We start from the raw sequence: 27256 nt of genomic DNA on the forward strand, positions 1-27256 counted from the left end.
CTGCTGTGGGAGCTGGAGGGCAAAGTTTCTAGAAAGAGCTGAAATGAACAAGGCCAGTGCAACAAGGCCATTCCTCAGCACCTTCACTTAGCAAGTTGCAAAATTTCTTGAGTAGTGTTAAATAAAATTCAACTGAGTAAATTTGAAGATCTAATTGATTTTTTAAAAACAATTCATGAATCTAGGCACCACGGACCTGGTTGCCAACAAACAAACACTCAGCTTCCCTCAAGAGGGACACAGGCCCCGCCACCATCCCGGAGCAACACCCCACCAAATCGCTGCCAGGAACCCATGGAGCAAAATGTGGCCCACAGCTCAGCCCAGCATGAGACCGGCTGCTGTGGGAACTAGGTAAGGATGTCATGTAGCAATGCCCTTCTTCCTTTCCCTAGCAACTAGCCTCCTTGGAGTTTCTTCAGCCCAGGAACCTGATTTGCTTTTCAGCCAGGTGCAAACATTTTACAGTTTCACCAAATGTTTGTGAAGTGTTTTTCAGGTGCCTTATCTCATTCTATCCTGGAGTAGGTAGATAGGAGACTCAGTAGAAATCTTTTTTTTTTTTTTTTTCATTAGCCGAAAAACAAAGATTTAGAAAGTTTAGAAACTTGACCCAACTGAAAACAAGTAAGAAATGGTGTACCTTGAAAATGACTTCAGGTTTTCTCACTGCTCAGAATATAGTCAAACACTGCTGCAGTTAAATATTTTACCCTTTATTCTCCCTGTATAATCTACAATAATAATCTGCTTTGTGTTGATACTTACTCCTGTGTTGCTGACAATTACCTGAAAGATAAGTTGGGGTGCTTCACTGGGCTGGGAAAAGTTTAGCTACATCAGAAAGCAGGTCTAATTAAGAAAGTTTATTCTATATCTATAAAAAGCTAAGTTGACTCCTGCATGCGTGACACATATAAAGCTCTCGCTGGCACCAATTGCACACATGTGTTTCAATCTATCATTGTCGATTGTGAATTTGGTTGACACTTCTATTATACAGAAATAGCAAATAGCGATATTAAAATATTTATTCTAATTAATTTCCTTTCAATGTGCACAAATCAATGCACCGGGTCACTAGTTTAAAATAATGACTCATGGGGAGAGGGCATATATGGGAGTGGGGGGGGGGGGCAATGGAAAGATATGTACACATATAATACCTTAATTAAAATAAAATAAAATAAAATAAAATAAAATAAAATAAAATGACTCATGGGCCCACAAGACCCTACCTGACCTGGTCCTTAGTCACCTCTTGGCTAAGTCCTTGACTTGTCCAACCTCCAAACTGTCCCTTTAGTCCCAGGGCCCTCTCAAGCTCTTTTCCTCCCCAGCATTCTCTCCCTCCAGCCTCCTCAAAGCTGGCTCTGTCCAATCCTTGGTCCACAGTTTAGATACCACCTCCTGACCACCTTATCAAAAGTACCCCTTGCCAATCCTCCAGTTCTTCTTCATCATATTTCCTAGGCCATTTCCCTCATAATCATCCGGTCTCTGAAATACTGGTGTACTTGTTAATTTTCCACCCTAAAATGCACCTTCCCTGGGAGCTGAGACTATGCTAGCCTTGTTCAGGGCTACACTCATGGTTCAGGCATGGTGTACGCTTGATATTTTGGGAGTAAATGTACAGGACAGGAAGAAGGAAATAGTGGGCAGGGCTGACAGTCTTTGTTGCTATGAGAAAGAAATTGTGGGCATCTATTATTTCTCCAGAATTTTCTAAAGTGAACATCGGAAACTTAATAATCATCTTTGTAAAAGTTGGTTTTTTTTGTTTGTTTGTTTGTTTTTAAGAGTGGGGTGAGGGTAGGTATAAACCACCAAGCCACTTTGTTGAGCCTCTGCGGAGGCCAAATGGCAGTTGCTGTCTCCAGTACTAACATGCAATTAGAATTGCATTTAGAATTCTAGGTTAGAGTTCTAGGTTAGAGTTTTCACTGTCGAGTGAGGCTGCATAGAAAGATCACTGAATCACTTACTTCTATCCAATCAACACCAGATTTATTCACTCTTTTCTGACTTTGCACAACTACCCAAATTTCACAGCAGGCCTTGGCAAGTTGCAGGTTGTTGAAGGTGTGTTTTGCAGGAGAAGAAGAAGAAGAGGTGGTGGAGGAGCAGGGCTGGGCAGTAGTACACATTTGTTTCTCAAACTCACAGAGCTGGAAGGAATCTTGAAATCATCTACCCACACGTTCTGAAAGGCAACCTCTCTCAGCATTGTCCCAGGACAATGGGAAGGAAAATTATGTTCTCCTATAAATCAGCCCAAAGCTATTCCCAGATGAGTGCATAGGGCCTGGGGTGGAAACTTGCCGACCTGGGGAATGGTGAAAGAATAATCATCATCTTTATACTGATACCATCTATCCCTCTAACTTGTAATGCCAAAACCTCTTAGGTAGCATCTCATGATGTGGTGCCCAGGCTGGCCCCAAGAGTCTTAAATCTCTAGAGTGGAATAAACTTTCTTGGGTAACTAAAGATAATTAATGAACCCTAACCAGGTATCGCGATGATGTGGAACTCAGGTGTCAACAACTTTGTATGCATTCTACATTCTAAGGGTATAGTTGAAAGAAAATGACCAAGTGTGCTTATGAAAAATAGAGTGAAAAGCACCTACTTTTTTTCAAACAACATGGGATTATTTCATATATCCAAATATGGTTATTTTCAGTGTGGCTTACTTAGGTTTTTGGGAATTTGTTATCAAATGGCAGATCTCAATTTTGGGAGCTCCTTCACTTTCTGATGAGGAAGGTGGCCCTTCAAGGTAAAGGGATGATGCTGGCTGGGCCAGTTCTGCCACCTGTGGCTCCACAGGTATGTTATCTCCTGCGCCTTGCTGGTATGCTGGTACTTGTTTTCCCGTTCAAGAAGGAAAAGCAGGAATCCAGATGAAGGACTTATCTAAGATCACCAGGAATGTGGTCAATCAAACCAAGGAGATTTGGGTTGAAACCAAACCATTGCATTTCTAGTCCAGAGAATGTAACTTCTAACACACACTTCCTTGCTTTTTAAAAGACTTAAAGACATCCATAAAGTTCATTTAAGAAGGGAGCAAGCTCAGAGAAATACAAGCTAAACCCAAGCAACAGATGAGATCTGGAAAGTGAAGGGTGTGAGCAGAGGAAGAGCCATACAGGCAGGGACCTGCCTGCCCCGCCCTGCCCCCTCGGGGTGATGCACGCTCTCCAAAGAGCAGGCAAAGGCTTCAGAGAGTGTTTGGTGAAGTTTTACTGGGGAGGCACCCCTAGTCTCCCAGCCCCAGAGCTTACCCATGGTATTTTGGGTGGCCTGGGTTAAGATTTTCCATTTTTCTCTGTAGATTGATGGTCCCATTCCATCCCAAGCTACTTCTCACCTCTTTCCATCTGCTTTCCACCAAGCTAGCTGTTGCCATTGTCTTGATCTTCAGCCTTTCCGTAATTGCTGAGTGCCATGAGGACAGTCTAACTATCCTTGGAAGTATGGCTCAGTGGAGATGCTCTCTAACCAGTTTGCAAGCTACATTTTGAGATCTGTTTATACAGAAGACCCAATGGTTGGGAGATTCTTAAAATATAGTGGCAACCATACTTTGGTAGAAACTGCTGTTTGAATTTTAACCCTTCTAGTTTGGCTCTTGCACCTGATTAAACACGGGGGCGCGGGACACACACACACACACACACACACACACACACACACACACACAAACTATTTACCTTAGCTTTCAGGTGGAGACTTGGAGGCTAAAGCAATTTTCCCTTGCCTGGGACCAGGACCACAGGAGATTAATTCCCACTAACTCAGTAACCTTCAGAGATAGAAACTGTAGATAACCTCTGAGCTCTGCTTCTGTGTTAATGACTACTGCAAGATAAGGCCACATTCCAATGTCCAGCAGGACGTGACTAGCTACGACCCTGCGGGCTGACCTCAGTCTTTAGAATGTAGTCTTTAAGATTTAGAATTTAGAACAAAGGAAATTTCTGTGGTTTGAACCTTTAAAAGGGATTGCCGCAGTCGTGTGGAGACCACCTGCGTGTGGTGCTCTCGCGGCTGTCCTGGCCAGATATTTCAATAAATTGTTGCCTGCTTTTTAATTAATCATCAGCCTCCGGTGGTCTTATTTTGAACCCAGGATTCGACCCCACAACAATTCTCTCTTCTGCCTTATTTTTTGAACTCAGCATCTTTTTAGACTGTTTTTGCTGAAGAAACATCTGATACTTTGCTTTGCATTTCAAAGGAACAAAGCAGGCATATTTTTCACAGGGACTTAGCTCTTTCAAGAGATACCACATTATTCTCCTTCCTCACAACACAGACAAGATATTTCCTGAATGAAGTACAGAAACTCTAGTGCATTTTGCTTAAGAACAATAGTCACCTTTCTTGTTAGAAGTTCCCAGGCTGTTAAAAGGATCTTGCATGGTTACATTGGAGGAACTCAGACCCACATAGAGAATTTTTCCAAGAGTCTTCCATAATAGCAATTCAAACCATCCTTCAAACAGCAGAACTCCACTCCTGGCTGCATAGCCATTCTACCTTTGGCCCCCTTCACCCTGTGGTAAACATCAACCAGGGACAACATCCAGTCTTTAAAACAAAATATGCCATGGACAATGACAGTGGTGGCGCAAGGGTTCTGCCTGCTGGCCACAATTCAGTGCTTTATGAAATTATCCTCTGACCCAAAGGGGTTCATCAACAATCTTCCCCAGGAGTTCCAACCATTGTACTGAGCCTGGCAGGTGTGGCTCAGTGGTTGACCATTGACTTAAGAACCAGAAGGTCAGGGTTTGATTCCTGGTCAGGGCAGGTACCCAGGTTAAGGGCTTGATCCCCAGTAAGGGGCATGCAGGAGGCAGCTGGTCAATAGTTCTCTCTCATCATGGACATTTCTATCTCTATCTCCCTCTCCCTTCCTTTTTCTAAAGTCAATAATAATATAGCTCATGTATGCTGACTGGGAATCAAACCCTGACCTCCTGGTTCAGAGGTCCATACTCAACCACTGAGCCACACCAGTGGGGCGAGCATCAGTACTTTACAAGGTGGGTTGGAAAGGGTGACCAGAAGCCAAGTCCAGGTTACACGTCCCATTCCTCTTCCCTTATCAAATGGAATTGACTTACCAGGCAATGGTGGGCCTGTTGTGCCCCACCCTGCAATAGAATCAGGGAAGGCTCTGGTAAATTTGCTATTGAGAGAGCATGAGACTAGAAGAAAGATTGCATGCTGCCTGGGAACAGGCAGGATCCAAAAAAGAACCAGAGGGAGGAGGTGCGGTCTGCATACAGACCATTTGCCAATCTCACCAGCCAGAATAAGCCACTTCTTCATCCTGGGGGAAAGAAAGGCCTCTGAAGAGAGTGAAAGCTTAGTCCCCCGAAGCTGCGAGAAGGTACTCATCTCTATGGATTTAGGGAGATGCGTGAAGGGCTGGGAAAATATCTTTCCCTGTCTCCCCAAATGTCCATTTCTTAACACATAGGGTTCAGCTCTGAACAAATACAGCTGTTCTTACTGAGAAGAATCCTTTGTGATTCTCCTGAGGTCAGCCATGAGACCCTGAAGGTTCTGAGGTGAGTCTGCATGGAGCATTGATTACACTTATTTGCAACTCTCCCAACGCCCTGGCTTGAAACTCCCTCCCCAATCTGTTTCCCATCAGACTTTTCCCAGGTAGGACATTCAGAGACATCACTGGAGATGATTCAGTGAACTCAAATGAAGGCATAAAACGACTCCAAACACTAAATGCCAGCAATATTAAAATGCCCCGATTTGAACTGTATGAAATGGCTCCCATTATTAAATTCTCAGGGAGGAATTAAAGTCTAAAAAATAAAATAAAATAAGTATATTTGTACTAGAAGGTTGAGCTCTAAAGAAATTGTTTTTGCTCCAATTTTTCGGTCCAGGGTCAGCCAGAGGGGCCTTATTGGCGGTGGAGTCTGGCTCTTCCTGCAGCTACCTCCGTTGCAGAACATCTTGGCATCAAGGTCTCCAGGTGTCACTCCTTTGGACAGCTGTTTGGAGTCCATGACTTGTAAACTTACACTCATATGGGAGAAATGCACTCCCACCAGACCCTGGCCTGGTGCATGTCCACGCTGGCCAGAGATGTTTTCCTTAGAAGCTCCTAATTGGGGAAACGCACCTGAAGGGGCACCTCTGCCCGGGAGAAGGTAAGGCTTCCCCAGCTCTAGCAAGCACCTTGTCTCTTCAGTCCATGAAGAAATGAATGTTTTTGTTGTTGTTGTTTTTGTTTTTTTGTGTTTTTTTTAATACAGCTTGAAGTCTGGTATTGAGATCCCTCCTACTTTACTCTTCTTTCTCAGGATTGCTGTGGCTATTCGGGGTCTTTTACTGTTCCAAATGAACTTTTGGAGAGTTCTTTCTAGGTCAGTGAAATATGCCGTTGGTATTTTAATGGGGAGTGCATTGAACCTATAGATTGCTTTAGGAAGTATGGACATTTTGATGATGTTGATTCTACCAATCCATGAACATGGTATGTTCTTCCATCTGTTTATGTTTTTTGTTTTTTTTAAATATATATTTTATCGATTTTTTTACATAGGGGAAGAGAGAGGGATAGAGAGCCAGAAACATAGATGAGAGAAAGACATCAATCAGCTGCCCTTACTGGGGATGTGCCTGCAACCAAGGTACATGCCCTTGACTGGAATCGAACCTGGGACCTTTCAGTCCACAGGCTGACGATTTATCCACTGAGCCAAACTGGTCTCGGCAGAAATGAAGCTGTTTTAATTTCTCTTAGAGCTCCTCCTGAAGGAGGCTGGTCTGGCAAGGGCCGGGACAGGAAGAGTAGCCTGCAGGACCCACACAGCATCACAAGCTACTGCAGACACGACACGGAGGCCCGCCATCTGCAAGGCCAAGGCTTGCTAACCCCAGGCCTAGGGCATTGCACTTTCCTGGAGGGAGACCCAGGACATGACAGGCGACTTTCATTGTAGAGGATGATGGGTTTCAAACTGACCAAACATGGAAAAACCCTAAGTGATTATCATCTCTCAGAAAATCGTGAAGATTTAACTCAGGTTAGTGGGAAGTTCAATCCCAGTCCTGTTTAAGAAAGGAAATACTTGAAAAGTCTGGCAACGTCACAGACACTTGAAAGTCTTAGGCCTGACGCTTTATTTTAACCTGAAGTTGAAAGTCTAAAAGTGTCATCCCCTAGTAAAAGATTCAGGGAAAATCTCCTGTCATTGAGAGAAAAACAGAAGCTTTGTCTTGCCAATTGCATTTAAAATCTAGGCTTAAAAGACTTGGACTTCATCTAAAAGATATGATTTCTGCAAAAAGTTATTTAAAGATTCAAATATTTAACTTTTAAAAATAAAAATGAAAAGTCCACAAGACTTTTTGAGGAATTAGCCAATTTAAACATATAGTCATTATAGTAACTAGATTGGAAAAGAGAGCAACTTGAAAAAATGGTGTGAGCCCAAGTGTCCATAAAGACCAGGAAATCAAGAAAAACATGTTTCACAGACTCACATTTGCTCTCCTGGCCACTCATCACAAAACAGCCAGCAGTTCCCTTGACTGGAAGCCTGGCTTGTCCCAGGGTATGACTGATAGATACATGGTCAAAAGAGAGCACCTCTGACCCCTTAAGGGTTTTCAAATCTTGGAATAATGTATGAAAGTGTCTCCTATCTGCTATACAATGAGGCACTCATTTCTTAAGAAAGATTTAGGTGAAGTTTGACTTTGGTATAAAGAAAACAGAGGTGTTAAGAAATGGGTCTTACTGTTTGTTTGTTTTTTAATTGAAATTATTTGCCGAAACTGTTTGGCTCAGTGGATAGTGAAGGGTCTCAGGTTCTATTCCAGTTAAGGGCATGTCCCTTGGTTGCAGGCACATCCCGAGGGGGGGGGGGGGGGGGGTGCAGGAGGCAGCTGATCAATGTTTCTCTTTCATTGATGTTCCTAACTCTCTATTCCTTTCCCTTCCTCTCTGTGAAAAATTAATAAAATATATATTTTTAAAAAGAAATTGTTTGACATACAACATTGTGCAAATTTAAGGTATACAACATGTTGACTTGATACATTTTATATATTGCAATATGATTGCCTCTGTAGCATTAGTACCTTCATCACATCACATACTTATTTCTGTTTAGTGGTTGAAATAATTAAGATCTATTCTCAGCAAGTTTGATGATTATCACGCATTATTGTCTATATTCACTAGACCATGCATTAGATCTGACTTATTTACTACCTGTTGCAAGTTTGTATCCTTAAGCATCTCTCCTGTTCTCTCCACCTGATTTTAGTGTTTTCAAAGCCTACTCAGATGTTATCATTTAGGATACTGACCTGGATTATCTAGTTTTAAGATTTGTGAAGCTTTTTTATACTTTTCCTTTTAGATAAAAAGCCTCCTCCACATTCTAAGGACTTTGATGACTATTTTCCTAAGACACTAAGTAAACCAACTAATCCTCACTGGTCTCTCAATAACAAAGTTAATGATTATTTGACCTATAGGAGGTCTCCTTATCTACTTGGCTGGTGTGTTTGTAATTCACAGTGGTTTAAAAGTTACAAACTGTTCAAGAGAATATGGGCATTAGGTCAAGCTCTTTCAACCCCTTAATTATTAGTACATTATGTGCCGGTGAACAGCCACACGTGGCTGCCTCGTCACAGCCTTAAGTCGTGGGACATTTGTTTTCTTGCTTTTTAACTCTGACCAAATTATATTTTAGAGTTCTGCAGATGTGTCAATTTGAAAACTAAGGCTTTTAGTGTAAGGAAAGGTTTTTTGTGTTATTTTAAAAAATAAATTGCCTTAAGACTTGAGAGTTAAAGAGCTCAAGAAAACTGGGCTTTGGATGTAATGTACAGATGGAGCACGTCTTTCAGCCACAAAATATCAGAGCAAGCGTGGGAAAGACCTGCACAGCAGTTTTGTCAGGGGTAAACCGAGCAAGTCAATGTTTGAAGCACTCTGGCCAGTGTTTTCAAACCACAGGACATGACCCATGAGTGGATTGTGAAACCTTAGTGGACTGAAACCATAGTTTTCTTTAAAGGAATGGAATAGAACAGAAGGTAGAGTGAATCAGTAGAAGTACAGTAAGAACGGTTTGATAACACTTTCCATTTATCACATGTGAGCACAAGGGAGGGAATGGGCCAGGACAATTATCTTTTACTTTGTATAAAATGTAATTTTATTGTAGTTGTGGTTAAAAGAAAAAGTTAAACATACTATGCAGTAACACCTCAGAGGCACAAAGCTTGGGAGAGAAGGTTACATATAAGCTCATTTTATTTTATTTTTTTAAAATTCTTATTAAAGTATTATTTTTGTGCATATACCAATGCCCCTCCCTCCCGTACACACCCTCCCTCCCCAGAGTTTTGTGTCCATTGGTTGTACTTATATGCATGTATACAAGTCCTTCGGTTGATCTCTTATCTCCCCCAGATCTCCCCAACCTCCCCACTATAATTTGACAGTCTGCTTGTTGCTTTACTGTCTCTATATCTATCTTTCGGTTCTTCAGTTTATAATGTTCTTTATCATCCATAAATAAGTGAGGTCATGTGGTGTCTCTCTTTCATTGACTGGCTTGTTTCACTTAGCATGATGTTCTCCAATTCCATCCAGGTTGCTGCAAACGATGAGAATTTTTTCTTTTTTTATGGCAGCATAATATTTCATTGTGTAAATGTACCATAGTTTTTGGATCCAATCATCTGCTGATGGGCACCTAGGCTGTTTCCAAATCCTAGCTATTGTACTGTAAATTGTGCTGCTATGAACATAGGGGTGCATATATCCTTTCTGATTGATGTTTCTAGCTTCAATATTCCTAGGAGTGGGATTACTGGGTCAAATGGGAGTTCCATTTTCAGTTTTTTGAGGAAGCTCCATACTGTTCTCCACAGTGGTTGCACCAGTCTACATTCCCACCAGCAGTGCACGAGGGTTCCTTTTTCTCCGCAACCTCGCCAACACTTGTCGTTTGTTGATTTGTTAATGTTGGCCATTCTGACAGGTGTGAGATGGTACCGCATTGTTGTTTTGATTTGCATTTCTCGGATAATTAGTGACTTTGAGCATGTTTTCATGTGCCTCTTGGCCTTCCTTCTGTCTTCTTTTGAGAAGATTCTATTTAGATCCATTGCCCATTTTTTAATTGGGTCATTTATCTTCCTTTTATTAAGTTGTATAAGCTGTCTGTAGATGTTGGGAGATTAAACCTTTATCAGTGATAACATTTGCAAATATGTTCTCCCATATTGAGGGCTTTCCAGTTGTTTTGTTGATGATTTCCTTTGCTGTAAAAAAGCTTTTTATTTTGATGTAGTCCCATTTGTTTATTTTCTCTTTAGCTTCCATTGCCCTAGGGGCAGTATCAGTGAAGAAGTTCTTTTGGCATATGTCTGAGATTTTGCTGCCTGTGGATGCCTCTAGTATTTTTATGGTTTCCCATCTTATGTTTAAGTCCTGTATCCATTTTGAGTTTATTTTTGTGTATGGTGTAAGTTGGTGATCCAGTTTCATTCTTTTGCATGTATCTGTCCAATTTTCCCAACACCATTTATTGAAGTGACTGTCTTGACTCCATTGTATGTTTGTGCCTCCTTTGTGAAATATTAACTGAGCATAGTGATTTGGGTTGATATCTGGGTTCTCAATTCTATTCCATTGATCTATCTGTCTGTTCTTGTGCCAGTACCAGGCTGTTTTGAGAACAGTGGCTTTGTAATACAGCTTGAAATCTGGTATTGAGATCCCTCCTACCTTTCTCTTCTTTCTCAGGATTGCTGTGGCTATTTGGGGTCTTTTGTTGTTCCAAATGAACTTTTGAAGAGTTTTTTCTAGGTCAGTAAAATATGCTGTTGGTATTTTAATTGGGAGTGCATTGAGCCTATAGATTGCTTTAGGAAGTATGGACATTTTGATGATGTTGATTCTATCAGTCCATGAACATGGTATGTTCTTCCATCTGTTTACATCTTCCTCTATCTCTTTTTTCAGTGTTGTGTAGTTTTTCATGTATAGGTCTTTTACCTCCTTAGTTAAGTTTATTCCAAGGTATCTTAATTTTTTTGGTGCGATGGTAAATGGGATTGCCTTTTTAGTCTCTGTTTCTGCAAGTTCACTATTGGTGTATAGAAATGCCATAGATTTCTTGGCGTTAATTTTGTATCCTGCTACATTGCCAAATTCATTTATTAAGTCAATTAGTTTTTTAATGGAGTCTTTTGGTTTTTTTATGTACAATATCATGTCATCTTCAAATAAGGATAACTTTACTTCTTCTTTTCCAATTTGGATGCCTTTTATATCCTCTTCTTGTCTAATTGCAATGGCTAGTACTTCCAGTACTATGTCAAACAGGAGTGGTGAGAGTGGGCAACCCTGTCTTGTTCCTGTTCTTAGAGGGAATGGTTTTAGTTTTTGCCCATTGAGTATGATGTTGGCTGTGGGTTTATCACATATAGCTTTTATTATGTTGAGGTATGATCCTTGTACTCCCACCTTGTTGAGAGTTTTTATCAGGAAAGGGTGTTGGATTTTATCAAATGCTTTTTCTGCATCAATTGATATGACTATATGATTTTTATCTTTCAATTTGTTTATGTGATGTATCACGTTTATTGATTTGTGGATATTATACCATCCTTGCATTCCTGGAATAAATCCCTTCCTCTCTGTACAAAATCAATAAAATATATTTTTTTAAAAATTGTTAATTGGTTATTGCTGATATATACAGAGCTTTTGATATCGGTGTTGGTGTTATGCCTGCCTCCTTAATAAGCTTTCTCATTAGTTGTAATAACATGCCAGTAGATCATCATGGGTTTTTTTTTTGTCCAAAAAACTCCTTTTAACGTATTTTTTTTTTATTGATAGAGATGAAAAGAGAAGGATGGAGATAGAAACATCTATGAGAAGAACATCATCGACTGGCTGCCTCCTGCATGCCCCTTCCCTTACTGGGGATCAAGCCCAAAACCCAGAGAGGAGAATTGGCGTATGTAAATTCCACTTACAAATAATGTTCCACAGGAGAGAGTGTGGCATAATTGAGCTCCATGTTTCTTCAAATTCATCTGTCACATTGAAGCTAACAAGCTAAAATGCAAACCCAAACATGTCATTTCCATTCTTTAATCCTGTGGATTAGCTCACTACTCCTGAGAACCAGCTCCATGAAACAGGGATTGTAAGGCCTGCCCTCACTCTCTCTGCTGTTTACTTCAGTGCCACTTGCCACTGACGATGATACTCCGTTTATTTTAAACCACTTGTAGGTGTGGTTTCCCAAACAGACCACTCTCACACCATAGCTCTGTACTTGTACTTGTGCTGTTCCCTGTACCTGAAATATCCTTTCCCTTCATCACTTTTACCAGTTCCAACAAATCTTTTAAGACTTAGCTTACCGTAGGTTGTTTTTTTTTTGTTTTTGTTTTTTTAATCTTTGAATGGACTCTGGATCTCAGGGTTCCCTATTTTTTTTAATGCTGGAGGCTGATGACCCGGCTATGGAGGCTGATTCTTTAGATGACCTTTCTTGGCCCCACAGCTCTCTTCTTTCTCAAACACTGGCTAAATTACAAAAGTATTGTCTTTATAGAATGTAACATGCTGTATTAAGACATCTGCTTGCCGAAACCAGTTTGGCTCAGGGGATAGAGCGTTAGCCTGCGGACTGAAGGGTCCCGGGTTTGATTCCAGTCAAGTCATGTACCTTGGCTGCGGGCACATTCCTGATAGGGGGTGTGCAAGAGCAGCTGGTCGATGTTTCTCTCATCAACGTTTCTAGCTTTCTATCCCTCTTCCTTCCTCTCTGTAAAAATCAATAAAATATATTAAAAAACAAACAAACATCTGCTTGTGTGTTTTCCCCCCTCACTTTATTGTTAAAGGGCCGAAACTAAATCTTATTCTTGTTCATTGTTTTATTCCTGTAAGAGTCAATGCATAATTATAAACTACATAGCATTGTAGTAGCTCTTCCGATAACAATCAGGTGGAACCTTCTAGAAGAAATCTGACACTCCAGCTTTTCTTCGATCTTCCTTCTCAAGTCAGTCTGGTTTAACTAAGGACTTAGCTACACATGTTTTACCAGGGAAGCATAATTTAGTTCAGAGACCAGTGTTCCCTTAAAAAATCCTACCCAGCAGAGGAAGGTACAGGCAGGTAGCCCCATTCTTGTTCTTCTAATGCTCACCGGCTTTACTCTTAATGTCTTCCTCAAACCCTTCCTCTCTTAACAGGGAAAAAGGATGAAAAAGTGATTAAGAGCATGGATTCTGGTTCAGATCCCAGCTCTACAACTTATTTCAGCAATGTAATTTTGGGCAATCACGTAGTGTCTCCTTAGTCACTTCATCTACAGAATGGGCATAATAATTCCCTACCATTGAGTTGCCATAATTCATAAACCTGGTTAAGTATTTGGTAAATGTATGCTACTCTGGATATTATGAATTAGGATGCATCAATGGCTTTTGGCCATGCAATTTATAATGTTTCCACATTTAACCAAATGGTAAAACAATTTCATTTATTCACTCTCATCCCTTTCTAGTTCCCTTACCCTGCTTTGCTAATTTTTCCCCCCACTCCATAGAGGACTAATTTCATAGGATAAAAGTTTTGTTTTATTCATTGCTAAAAACAGTAATCGTATTGTTGAGTGAATGGTGCAAACTGGCAATGGAAAATATACACCAAAAGGTTCATTATAATGAAAAGAATAGATACATCTTTCTCTAATTGCTTCCAGTTCCATATTTAAAACACCATATGCCATGATGAAAACTTAAGAAATTTATTAAAAATTTAAGGCAAAAACATAATTTCAACAGATTTAGACCTATGTCAGGCGTGATAGAGTACGAATGCTTTCTTGAAATTCAAAATCAGATCCAAGAGTATCGCTTTCAGAATGTTCTAATACATTGAATTTACTTTTAGTTCTCTTGGATGAAACAGTCACTATTCTACTTTCTTTCTTGACAGAAATGTGATTTTTCAAAGACTCACTTTTAATTGGTTCACTAACCAAAGAGCTATCATGCTCTAATCCTTTGCTTTTCCAGTTTACAGATGAGTCAGAGCGGGAATGTAGGTCCTTTCCATGTTTTTTCTTAGCAGAGTGTTTTTTGGTATATTCACCTGTTTTGGTTATTTTCTCTGAAGAAGATCTGCTATTTCTAGACAACTCGTCTTTTCTTTGACTTCCAGGTCCAGAAATCCCATCTGCTGAAGGAGAACATGTTCTACTAACGACTCCCTCCGAAGACTCCTGCCGTTGCTCAGTGGCTTCGACTCCCATGATGTCTTTGGAAGTTTCTAAGGCCTCCTGAGTAGAAACTTGGACTTGTAAGGCGTCGAGAGGCAAAGGAATGGTAGCATCACTCGTAATTTTCTGAAACTGGAGGGGGGGGAAAAGACAGAAATTCAGTAATGAACAAAGCCAGCTATTAAAAAGTAGAGTCCTAAATGTCAATGTTACTCTCTGATTTTATGAATGGATCATTTAGAAGATTTTAGAACCAGCTTTTTTTCTTTCTTTCTAATTATATCTTGCCAAGTGATTCCCAACTTAACTTCGCTATATCCAAGGCTATGTCCTCTATGTTTGCAGACTCCGGTGTTTGGGGTAATCACCCATTTCTTTTTCCCTCATTAGAAATAATAAAACTCTATTCCCCAAGAAAATTAATTTCTTTTTTATTTTGCAGTCACATACAAGCAGTATCCACTATGTGACGAGACTGTGTTCTCAAGTGTCAGTTCCCACGATCAGTCAGAGACCAACTGAGACGGAAGACGGGGACTCCAAGTAAAGTAGAGGAAAAGCAGACAGGTTTTCCCCTCTTCCCACAACTGGGTGACTAACAGTAATATACTGTCTACTAGATATATCTGGTTCACTTATTTTAAATAATTATCTGTATTAGTACTTGTACCTTCATTAGTGTTCCTTCATTGTAAGCTGACTGCATACAAATAGAAACCTAGATGAAATATGAATAGAATAGATATTTACACAATTTAAAATTTAGAATATATTCTCTAATGCTTCATTTCTTTCACTGAAGATAGTTTGCTTTGTGATAGATTTTCAAAAGAACTTCCAGTTTTGTTACATATAACAATATATCATGAAAAGGGCACAAATTTACTAATCTCAGATTTAGAAAGGACCCGGATGGGCTTCTAGCTCCCAAGCATGTGAATGAATTAAGAAAGATTACTGTTATTTTCTCTGACTTGGTAACTCCCTTTTGCTAAGCACTCTTATTCTCTCCACTTACTTGAATATTTTGCATTTGTCCCAGGGCATTCTGCTTTGATTCTGGTTTTTCTTCTTCAAGTGCCTTCTTTTCTTCTTTAGGTGGACCAGTGAGAGTGGAATGCAGCTGTGGACGACCTAGTAAATTAAAATCTGACGGATCTATACCTGCTAAGGAGGCAAGCTGCCCAAGCCTGGACAAAAGGAGGAAAAGGCAAGGGTTACTATAGTCACGTTAAGAGCAGCTTAGATTCCCCCATACCTGTACTTATGAAATACTTTTATAATCTTAAAAGCCAATTTCTACTCCAGATGATAAGCCTTTATCTTTCCCAAGTTCTAAGACCTCTCAATATTCATGCTCTGGGACTACAAAGATCATTCAATCCTTTATTTATTTATTTATTTATTTATTTATTTATTTTAAATATTTTATTGATTTTTTACAGAGAGGAAGGGAGAGAGATAGAGAGCTAGAAACATCGATGAGAGAGAAACATCGACCAGCTGCCTCTTGCACACCCCCCACTGGGGATGTGCCCGCAACCAATGTACATGCCCTTGACCGGAATTGAACCTGGGACCTTTCAGTCCGCAGACCGACGCTCTACCACTAAGCCAAACCGGTTTCGGCTCATTCAATCCTTTAAATTTCTCTCTCTCTTCAACAATGTGTTAACCACTATTTGATTTTATTTCCTTACCTATTAACACTCCATTTTAAACTGTCTCACTAGTAGCTTCACCACCTACCATGTACCCAGTCCTTATCTCTCAACTCTCTTCCCACACTTAAAAAAAATCTTTTCCCAGTGTCATGGTTTTATTTTTATTGAATTTACTGGGGGTGACACTGGTTAACAAAATTATATAGGCATCAGGTGCACAATTCCACAACACATCATTGGTACACTGTACTGTGTGTTCACCAACCTGTCAAGTCTCCTTCCATTGCCATTTTCCCACACTTCTTTACCACCTTTCTTCCCTACAGTTTCCAAGAATGTGTGTGTTCCTTCCTTCCCTACACCAACCCATACACCCACAGATATTACTCCATCAATTATCAACCTCTCATTCTCTCTTTTAGTATCTTCTTTCAGTAAAATCACTCCCAGGTAAGAACCACTGATCTATATATGCTCAGTTGATTAGTTATAATTTTTATGTGTAGGACAAAAATAATTTTAACTCTAATTTTATTTAACAAGCAAAATGAATAAAAGGTAGGGAAATTCCTATGCCTTCTGCAGTATTTTCCAATTCAAATTACCTTGATTTAGTCTTTACCCAAAACTATGCTTACTAATTATTTTATCTATAAGTTACTCTTTTATAATGGGCTCTTCTGCTTTACCAAAGCAGGATCACCATTTTGCATTTCTTTTAAAATGTAATTCCTCATTTAAAAAAATTAAGTACACTACCTATAATTATGCACTAAATATGACCATGAAACTGCCGAAGTTCCTTAGCAAAAAATACCAGTATAATTGCAAAAAGCTAAATGGCATGGAGAGAAATTAACTAACCCAGCATCTTTAAGGAGATCCAAGAAAGCATGGAACTTCTGAAAAGAATTCTCAATGCTGCCCAAAACACCTTCATCATCCAGGATCATGTTTGTCAAGGACTGTGCATGCAGGGCTTCAGACAAAGAAAAATTTATATTTCTTAACTGGGCATTTTCATGTTCAAGCTATAAAAGAAGATTGAAAATATCTGACATTTTCTCTGTCATCAAAAGAAAAGTTATTAAATATTTAAGAATGCAATAAATTTATAATTAATCTAACTCACTAATTAAAGACAATTATCAAAACCCAGAGCCACTCAACAAAGTTTCTTATATAACACTTAGGTAGTATATAAATAAAGCAATTATCACCCGGCCAATGAGGCTTGTTGAGAATTGGCCCATGAACCAGATCACAGTTCAACTCTTTTTTTCTTAAAAATATATTTTATTGATTTTAGAGAGGAAGGGAGAGGGAGAGAGAGATAGAAACATCAATGATGAGAGAGAATCATTGACTGGCTGCCTCCTGCATACCCCTCACTGGGGATGGAGCCCGCAACCCAGGCATGTGCCCTTGGCTGGAATTGAACCTGGGACCCTTCAGTCCGCAGGCTGACGCTCTATCCACTGAGCCAAACCAGCTAGGGCCACAGTTCAATTCTTACTCAGGGCACGTGCCTGGGTTTCAGGCTTGAGCCCCAGAAGGGGGTGTGCAGGAGGCAGCCAATCAAAGATTTTCTCTCGCCGGGACTGGTTTGGCTCAGTGGATAGAGCGTTGGCCTGTGGACTGAAAGGTCCCGGGTTCGATTCTGAACAAGGGCATGTACCTTGGTTGTGGGCACATCCCCGGTAGGGGGTGGGCAAGAGGCAGCTGGTCGATGTTTCTCTCTCATCGACGTTTCTAACTCTCTGTCCCTCTCAATTCCTCTCTGTGTAAAATCAATAAAAAAAATATATATATATATATAAAAAGATTTTCTCTCATCAATGATGTTTCTATCGGTCTCTCCTTCTCTCTAAAATCAATAAAAATATATTTTAAAAAATACAAAAAAATTATTGTTTTATTAATGATCTTCAAAAGATAATATTTTTAACTGGTTAATTTCACAATGAATCTTCATTTCACATTAGAGAATAAGCTGCTTATGGGTTCTTTTAAATTAGAAAATAAAATAGAGTCAAATTTAACAAGGAATACAACTCTGTTGAATGTTGAAGATTAATTTTTTTTTTTATTGATTATGGTCTCACATAATTGTCCTTAGTCCCCCATTCCCATCCCAAACCCCTCCCTAGATATGTGTGTTTTCCCCCCCCCCCCAACCCCCCCGTTGTTCATGGCCACTGACTAGGCCCATATGTATGCACACAAGTCCTTTGGTTGATCTCTTTCCCTTACCCCCATCCCCCCTTATTTTCCCTCTGAGGTTTGAGAGTCTGATCGCTGGTTCTCTTTCTCTGGGCAACACAAACAGACCCAATGAAGATTAATTTTAATGAGAAAAATATTAATTGTGCAAATTTAGAAGTCCTAAGCCATACCCAATTTATTAACTACATGGTTACCAATATTCTCCTTGGCTTTTTTTTTTTTTTTTTAAATATATATTTTATTGATTTTGTACAGAGAGGGAGAGATAGAGAGCTAGAAACATCGATGAGAGAGAGTCATCGATCAGTTGCCTCTTGCACACCCCCTACTGGAGATGTGCCCGCAACCAAGGTACATGCCCTTGACCGGAGTCGAACCCGGGTCCCTTCAGTCCCCAAGCTGACGCTCTATCCATTGAGCCAAACCGGTTTTGGCCTCCTTGGCTTCTTAAAATATTTACTCCCTTGCACACCTCATCATCTGTTCATTTAAAACCACATATAAGCCCAATTCCAGTATTTCTTGGAAATACGTTTTGTTCATGATGCATCTTTGGCCTTCTATAAGCAGGTGCTCAATATTGATTGAATAAATGTCCTCCAATCCAATGTATACACTTTAAGAGATTCCTCCCTAAACTCACCTTATCTATAATAATAAAAGAGTAATATGCTAATTAGACTGGACGTCTTCCTGACGAGGCCTGGGCCGGAGGGAAGCCAGCCCAGGTCCCGGGTGCCTGCAGGCGGCCAGAGGAGGGAAGCTTGGGTCCTGGGTACCGGCAGCCAGGGGAAGGAAGGCCTACTCTTGCACGAATTTAGTGCATCGGGCTTGAAGTAATAATATATACTTATACGGAACTTTTTAAAGCTTATGCCCTGCTTTCATGCACATTAATCTAATTGTAATTCTCATAATACATATTTTTCTTTCATTGTATTCTTAGCATTTTCCAATATATTATACTTATTTATTTAAATGATTCACTTTCCTAATTCAATATCAGTAAACAGTCTTAACATGTTACTGTTAAGACTGTTTTATGTTACTCTATACATAGTGTAAGCACAAGTGCTTTCTTGAATCAAACATCATGAACAAAAAATAAGCTAAAGTTATATAAAAGCACATATACAAAAAAAACCCTGATTTTTACATTAAAAAAAATGCTGCCTAAACCAGTTTGGCTCAATGGATAGAGCATCGGCCTACGGACTGAAGGGTCCCAGGTTTGATTCCGGTCAAGGGCATGTGCCTTAGTTGCAGGCACATCCCCTGTGGGGGGTGTGCAGGAGGCAGCTGATCGATGTTTCTCCCTCATCAATGTTTCTGGCTCTCTATCTCTCTCCCTTCCTCACTGTAAAAAATCAATAAAATATATTTTTAACAAATGCTTTCTGGAATATACCGTGTTTCCCCGAAAATAAAACATCCTCCAAAAATAAGACTTACTTACAGGTTTCCTTCTGAGTGAAATATAAGGCATCCCCCCGAAAATGAGGCCCCCCCTAGGAGTCACAAGAAATTCACCAGGAAATTCAGGAATTGGATTGTTATGATGATGTTCCAGAAGATGATGACATGATCGTCATTGAATAAATGAGTAAATTCTTGATACTGTAGGATTCACAGTTTGTCTGGTTTGTGTTGACAACTACTGTACTACCGTACTGTATACAGGTAATAAATTTCCTTTATTTTCATTTAACCATAAATGTGTACCGTATTCTTCTTCATGGAAAAATAAGACATCCCCTGAAAATAAGACCTAGCGCATCTTTGGGAGCAAAAATTAATATAAGACACTGTCTTATTTTCGGGAAACAGGGTAGTTCACATAACCACTAACTATAAGTAAATACGAAAGTTCATGTGGTGCAACCAAGTTGTAATATATTACAGCTTTAAAGTTTACAAACGGTCTGTGCACATGGCTTAAAATGAAATAAAAATAAAACCAAAAAATTCTGCAAAATATAAGAAAACACTTGTTTACCTCACTAACTCGTTTGTCAGCCTTGAGCCTTATTACTCTTTCTTCCTTTAACTGATTTAGGCACTCATCCAGTTTTCCCTAGTGTGAGGAAATAGAGAAAATATCATTAGCTATTCACAGTGTGATATCCAAGTCTTCCCAGCTATAGATCTCACCAAGGATTTAGAGGCAGAGCCACAATTGAACTCAGATTTCAGGATTATAATCCACTACTTATACTATGATAGTGAATTACCAAAATACATCAAATTAGCATGTTCAAGATTTATTTATTTAGCTTCTTCTCTTTCCAAAATAATTTGTGGCAGCTCACCATAAAAGGCACATATATCTATAATATAGTAAATCAGAAATAAAAATTCCTCTATTATTTACAGAATATTCTCAATATTTAAAACTGACTTCACAGAGATTCTAATCTTGGACAAGTTCAATAACTCTAGATAGGCCTCAATTAAAAAAAAAAAAAGCAAATTATCACATGATAGAAGTCAGAATGGTGGTACTTTTGGGGAGGGAGGATATATTGATTAGAGAAGTTGAGCAAGGGAACTTTTGAAAAGCTGTAAATATTTTTATCTTTATGGGAGACATGAATGTATAAGTTTGTAAAAATTCACTGAGCTATTTTGTAATTATGATTTAAGCACTTTAAATCATATGTATGTTAAACTTCAATAATTTTTTTCTTTTTACGAAAACATTCAAACAAACAAGCCACATCACAATCAGAGACAGTAGACTAAAATACTCCATTCATAACCAGTTCTAAACAGCATATCAAAGTTCAATTACATGAAACAGTTTCTCCCTCTAGTGGAGAGAATTTGAACATAATGTTGAATTTCTATGAAAAAGTGTCCTTTCCTACAAAGTAATTAATATTCTTTATTTTTTTTAATATATATTTTATTGATTTTTTTTACAGAGAGGAAGGGAGAGGGATAGAAAGTTAGAAACATCGCTGATGAGAGAGAAACATCGATCAGCTGCCTCCTGCACACCCTCCACTGGGGATGTGCCCGCAACCAAGGTACATGCCCTTGACCAGAATCGAACCTGGGACCTTCCAGACCGCAGGCCGATGCTCTATCCACTGAGCCAAACCGGTTTCGGCTAATTCATATTCTTTAAAATATGGGCGTTGGCCCATGTTCTCAGTGGTTAGAACATCGACCTATGCATCAAAGGGTTTCAGGTCAGTTCCTGATCAAGCAAATGATAAGGTTCTGGAGCAATTTTCTTCCTGTCATCAGCTCTCCTTCCTCCCTGCTATTTATTGGCTAGTTGAAATTTTTTTGGAATAAAGCTCCCATCAGGTTGTGCATCAAATTTTATACTCGTTTGTTCCATTTAACATGAATCAATCATTTTTTTAGTGGGACACAAAATATTCCATTGAGAGTTTACTGCTCCACATTAATAATTTTTATGGTTATACTCTTAAGTTCTTCACAAATTTTCAATATTATAAGACAAAATAATTATTTTTATGTATGGTGGCTCTTTTCATATTTAGCGTATATTTTTTAATTAAATTTTTTTTTATTAATTCTCATCTGAGGATTTTTTCCCCTTGATTTTTAGGGAGAGTAGAAGAGAGAGGAGAGGGAAAGACAGGGAAACATCAATGTGAGAGAAACACATTAATTGGAGAAGCCTGCAACCAAGGTATGTGCCCTTCTCCGGAATTGAACCCGGGCCCCTTTGGTCTGCAGGCCGATACTCTATCCACTGAGCCAAATCGGGTAGGGGTAGCATAATTTTAATGATATAAATCTAAGAGTTTGAGATTAAAGCAACTGAACATTTTTAAGACTTTGAGGTATAGATCTCCAAAATGCTTTCCAAAAAACTTCTAAGATTTTCTAGAAGATTGCTAATGGCAATGTATCAGTTATATAACCTTGGACAAATTCATTAATTATAGCCCTCAATTTAATCATCTATAAAGTGGAGATAAGTTCTCATATCATAGAGTTCTTATGAGAATTACATGAGTTGGCACATATGAAAAACTTAGAAGAGTGCTTGGTTCATAGAATATGTTCAATTAATGCTAAACGATGAACATTTAAATGCAAACAGTAGCAAAGGGCTTAAAATAAAGTACAGTTGACCCTTGAACAACTAACTGGTGGTTGGGAATCCGTGTAACACTGTGGAGGGCCAACTTAAGTTATATTTGACCATTTGACTGTGCAAGTGGTAGGCACCCCATCCCCCACGATGTTTAAGGGTCAACTGTAGTCTCTCATTCCACGCACACATCCACCTCTCTAGAGGCAACCATTTCTTTAAGCAGGTTTTTTTAAAAAATATATTTTATTGATTTTTTACAGAGAGGAAGAGAGAGGGATAGAGTTAGAAACATCAATGAGAGAGAATCATCGATCAGCTGCCTCTTGCACACCCCCTAATGGGGAAGTGCCAGCAACCAAGGTACATGTCCTTGACTGGAATCGAACCTGGGACCTTTCAGTCCACAGGCCGATGCTCTATCCACTGAGCCAAACTGGTCTTGACTTTAAGCAGGTTTTTAATTGCAAAATATATGAATATGAAAAGAGCACAGAACAAAACTGTCAGTGTGACAAATAAGGAGATTACTTTTCTAACTACCATTCAAGTCTGTAAGTAAAACCTGTCTGCATCTCAAAAACCCCCCACGTTCTCTCCCCATCACAAGCCGCTCTTCTCCTCCTGGAGTTAAATTACCAACCTTATTTCCCAACAATCATTTTTTTTATATTCATACATACCTAACAAAATAGTTTAGTTTTATCAATGTCTAACTTCATGTGAAAAGAATCATAGTGTATGCAGTTTTTTGTATCTTATTTAATTCACTCAACATTGTTTTTAAAAATTCATCCACACTGGCCCCGGCCAGGTAGCTCAGCTGGTTAGAGTATTATCCCAATATGCCAAGGTTGTGGGTTTGATCCCTGGTCAGGGCACATACAAATCAACCAATGAATGCAACAATGGATGTTTCTCTCTCCCTCTCTTTCCCACTTCCTCTAAAATCAATCAATAAATTTAATTTTTAAAAGTGTTTAAAAAATTTCATCCACACTGTTGCCTGTAGCTCTAGCTCATTCAATTTTATTGCTTTGTAGTTTTCCCACTCTATGAATATATACAATTTACTTAATTTTTATCTCTGAATGGACATCTGGGAGCTGGAAGGGTCCTCATGCATCTTGAATCAGTTAGTACCTCCTTACAGTTTCTAACCCCTTTGGTCTTCCCTAATGTCTATAATCGCTTTTCTAAATACAATCTTCTAGTCACCCGGTGGGAAATGAATACAACACATTTAAAATGACAATGAATGGGAATTAGATGCTTAGGGTCTTGTCTTACTCTGAAACTTAAGACTAAACCATTTCAGTGCTATAAGTTGTAGGTGCTCATTTACAAGACAAAAGGGGTAATTTTATATGAATGACAGATTCCTCACACTCTACATTTCATATTTTTCTCAGTACTTAAAATTTCTCTATACTGTTGTCATTAATTTTAACTTAAAAAATTTGCTTTCATTTTTGAAAATCAAATTGCTTCCATAGTCTAGTTCTAAATCTAGTTCTAAATGGGATAACTAGTTCTAAATCTTCCAAGTTTTATACTAAAATAAAATGTTAAATAATTTTTTAAAAATTAAACATGGCCCACCGAAAACGGTTTGGCTCGGTGGACAGAGCGTCGGCCTGCGGACTGAAAAGTCCCAGGTTTGATTCCGGTCAAGGGCATGTACCTTGGTTGCAGGCACATCCCCAGTAGGGGGTGTGCAAGAGGCAGCTGATCGATGAGTCTCTCTCATCGATGTTTCTAACTCTCTATCCCTCTCTTCCTCTCTGTAAAAAATCAATAAAATATATTTTTTTAAAAATTAAACAAGGCCTGGCTGGCATAGCTCAGTGGTTGAGCACTGATCTAGGAACCTGGAGACCACTGTTCAATTCCCAGTCAGGGCACATGCCTGGGTTGCAGGCTCAATCCTCAGTATGGGGCTTGCAAGAGGCAGCCAATCAGTGATTCTCTCTCATCAATAATGCTTTTATCTCTCCCTCTCCCTTCCTCTCTGAAATCAATAAAAATATATTTAAAAAATTTAAATGTAGAGTTTGTAGTACAAAAAGACAAGGTCCCCCTAAATACTGTCTCCCTTATTTACTACAGATTACCAACTCTGCATTAAAGTTGAAATAAAATATGGTATATATGAGAGGCAAAAATTTGTCATGTGAATCAATTATTTTTTTTTTATCCATACAAACAGAAGTAAGATGTCAGGTTTATTAGGCAATATAATGTAGAATATTTTATTTTAGAAAAGGGTAATATTAACATCAAAACTTTTTTTTTTATATATATATATATATTTTATTGATTTTGTACAGAGAGGAAGGGAGAGAGCGAGAGAGCTAGAAACATCGATGAGAGAGAGTCATTGATCAGCTGCCTCTTGCACACCCCTACTGGGGATATGCCCGCAGCCAAGGTACATGCCCTTGACCGGAATCGAACCTGGGACCCTTCAGTCCCCGAGCCGATGCTCTATCCACTGAGCCAAACCGGTTACGGCTAACATCAAAACTTTTGTTTTCAACTCTACTTTTGCTAGAAATTAAGTCATATTTTCCTCTTATAGAAACAGTTCAGCTAGAACAATCAATTTCCCTATCTGTAAACTAAGAGCACAGAATCAGCTGACTACATTCATTCAATTTCTTGAATATTTATCTTATGATCATTCAGGTTCTCCCTAAATTGAATAAATTCTATGGTTCTAAGGAAAGGGGAATATATTAGTGATAGCATGTTTTGATTTTTATTTCCTAGAGTTAAACATCAATCTTACACCTTGGTCTAAGCCAGTGGCTCTCAACCTTCCTAATGCCGCGGCCCTTTAATACAGTTCCTCATGTTGTGGTGACCCCCAACCATAAAATTATTTTTGTTGATATTTCATGACTGTAATTTTGCTACTGTTATGAATTATAATGTAAGTATCTGTGTTTTCCGATGGTCTTAGGCGACCCTGCTAGTGGTTCTCAATCTGTGGATCGCGATTAGAAAGGTTGAGAACCACTGGTCTAAGCAAAGGCACCACTCAAGAGAACATAATGCAGATGGGAAGGGAAAACAGAAGCCTCACTCAAGTTGCCCTACTCTCATTTGTACCTGTAATGCTTCTTGTTTTAAACTTGTTTTCTCAGGTTCTTCTTGAACACTTTCTGAAGAATCATCGGCCTCTTCATTTTCTGAGGAGGAAGGACTCTCTACTGTCACAGTCACGGGAAAATCTAATTGCTTGAAGGAAGAAGACAGGAAGTATAAGAGATGAGATAAACCAGCTACCCAATATTAAAAGACACATGTACGGAGCGGGGGGGGGGGGGGGGGGGGGGGGGGAGTAAGTAAGGGAAGTTGGGGGGAGGTCAATTGGTTAAAAAAAAAAAAAGAAACATATGCACTACTATTTGTAATACTTTATTTTTTTATGAATAAGTATTGTTCGGATTAAAAAAAAAAAAATTGGCCCTGATCTGCCCCGATCACTGGCCAGGCCGAGGGACCCAACCTGTGCACAAATTCATGCACTGGGCCTCTAGTACTAATACAGTAATTATATAGTACTTATATAGTACTAATACAGCTCTCCTGTCAAGTTTCACTGACGCTGGAATGTTGTTCAATATGGTATTTCCAAAATTTAAAAAATGGACCTGATCCAACCCTGTAAAAAGTTTACAGATCAAAAAGAAGTGTGCTAGGATGGCACCGAGGTCAAGTTACTAAGATAGTGTTTCAACCACAAGCAGCAAACTTTGCAGTGAAGGAAGGTGCCAATGGTAAATACTGTTCTGGGCAGGCAGCGCTGGTACTGATGCCCAGAGCACTATTCTCTCAATCCAGGGATTCTATCTGTTACAGAGCAACCACAGAGTCTCCCAGGATAGCTGGGAGGAGAACCTGATACTGTGGATTCATGCGGTCTACGTCCATGAGGCAGTATGACAGAAAGCATGTGTGCTCTTGGTCAGACAGAGAGAAGTGTTCCGAGAGAGCAGAGACTTTGGGATGTGGGGCTTTATTTTGGATTTAGGATAAGAAAGTTAAATAGCCCCAGATAAGATTTCTTGAAAACAAATATATGCACCTCTATGTTCATAGCAGCACAATTTACAGTACAATAGCTAGGATTTGGAAACAGCCTAGGTGCCCATCAGCAGATGATTGGATCCAAAAACTATGGTACATTTACACAATGGAATATTATGCAGCCATAAAAAAGAAAAAATTCTCATCGTTTGCAGCAACCTGGATGGAATTGGAGACCATCATGCTGAGTGAAATAAGCCAGTCAATGAAAGAGGAACACTACAGGACCTCACTCACTTATGGATAATAAAGAACATTATAAACTGATGAACCAAAAGATAGATATAGAGACAGTAAAGCAACAAGCAGACTGTCAAATTACAGCGGGGAGGTTGGGGGGATCTGGGGGAGATAAGAGATCAACCGAAGGACTTGTATACATGCATATAAGTACAACCAATGGACACAAAATTCTGGGGAGGGAGGGTATGTACGGGAGGGGGGGGGGGGGCATTGGTATATGTACAAAAATAATAAATTAATAATAAAAAAAATATATATATATATAAAAAAGATTTCTTGAAAACATCAGAACATTCCTGACTATAACAGCTCCACATACAGGATCAGTAATGGCAGTCACATTCATTCACTGGGTAACAGCCGATTTGTGGACTAGAGAAATGGCTTCCTTGTTTACAGTTGAAACCGCAATGCCCCCAGTGTGTGCCATATCCACACAATTACAAGGTGGCATTGGGAGAGTGACCTGATGAGTTTTAAATGGATTTTTTTCAGGAAAGAAAATGTTTCTTTCAAGGCTCTGTTCAGTTTAAAAAGCAAAGAGGCCAAAACTGGTTGGAGCATCAGCCTGCGGACTGAAGGGTCCCAGGTTCGATTCCGGTCAAGGGCATGTACCTTGGTTG

General features: G+C 39.3%; 1 protein-coding gene and 1 long non-coding RNA gene across 4 annotated transcripts in view; one reads left to right on the forward strand and one right to left on the reverse strand.

Moving 5' to 3' along the window:
* The window catches only part of LOC311630442, a 930538-nt gene that overhangs the window by 215414 nt on the left and 687868 nt on the right, over positions 1–27256 (forward strand). The window lies entirely within an intron of this gene.
* The window catches only part of CEP78 (centrosomal protein 78), a gene marked incomplete at its 5' end in the record, with an annotated part of 32613 nt that continues 19192 nt past the window's right edge, over positions 13836–27256 (reverse strand). For 2 of the 3 annotated variants that reach the window (XM_084899424.1, XM_084899426.1), the window contains 6 exons: positions 13836–14462; positions 15001–15048; positions 15349–15520; positions 16859–17025; positions 20217–20294; positions 25410–25538. In XM_084899424.1, coding sequence (XP_084755550.1) covers positions 13902–14462; positions 15001–15048; positions 15349–15520; positions 16859–17025; positions 20217–20294; positions 25410–25538 — 1155 coding nt within the window. In that variant the 3' untranslated portion in view covers positions 13836–13901. The remainder of the gene's footprint in view (positions 14463–15000; positions 15049–15348; positions 15521–16858; positions 17026–20216; positions 20295–25409; positions 25539–27256) is intronic. The other variant, XM_084899425.1, reaches the window with a different exon arrangement.

Source organism: Pipistrellus hanaki (assembly GCF_964339955.1).
Source record: "Pipistrellus hanaki genome assembly, chromosome: 11".
Taxonomy (NCBI): Eukaryota; Metazoa; Chordata; class Mammalia; order Chiroptera; family Vespertilionidae; genus Pipistrellus; species Pipistrellus hanaki.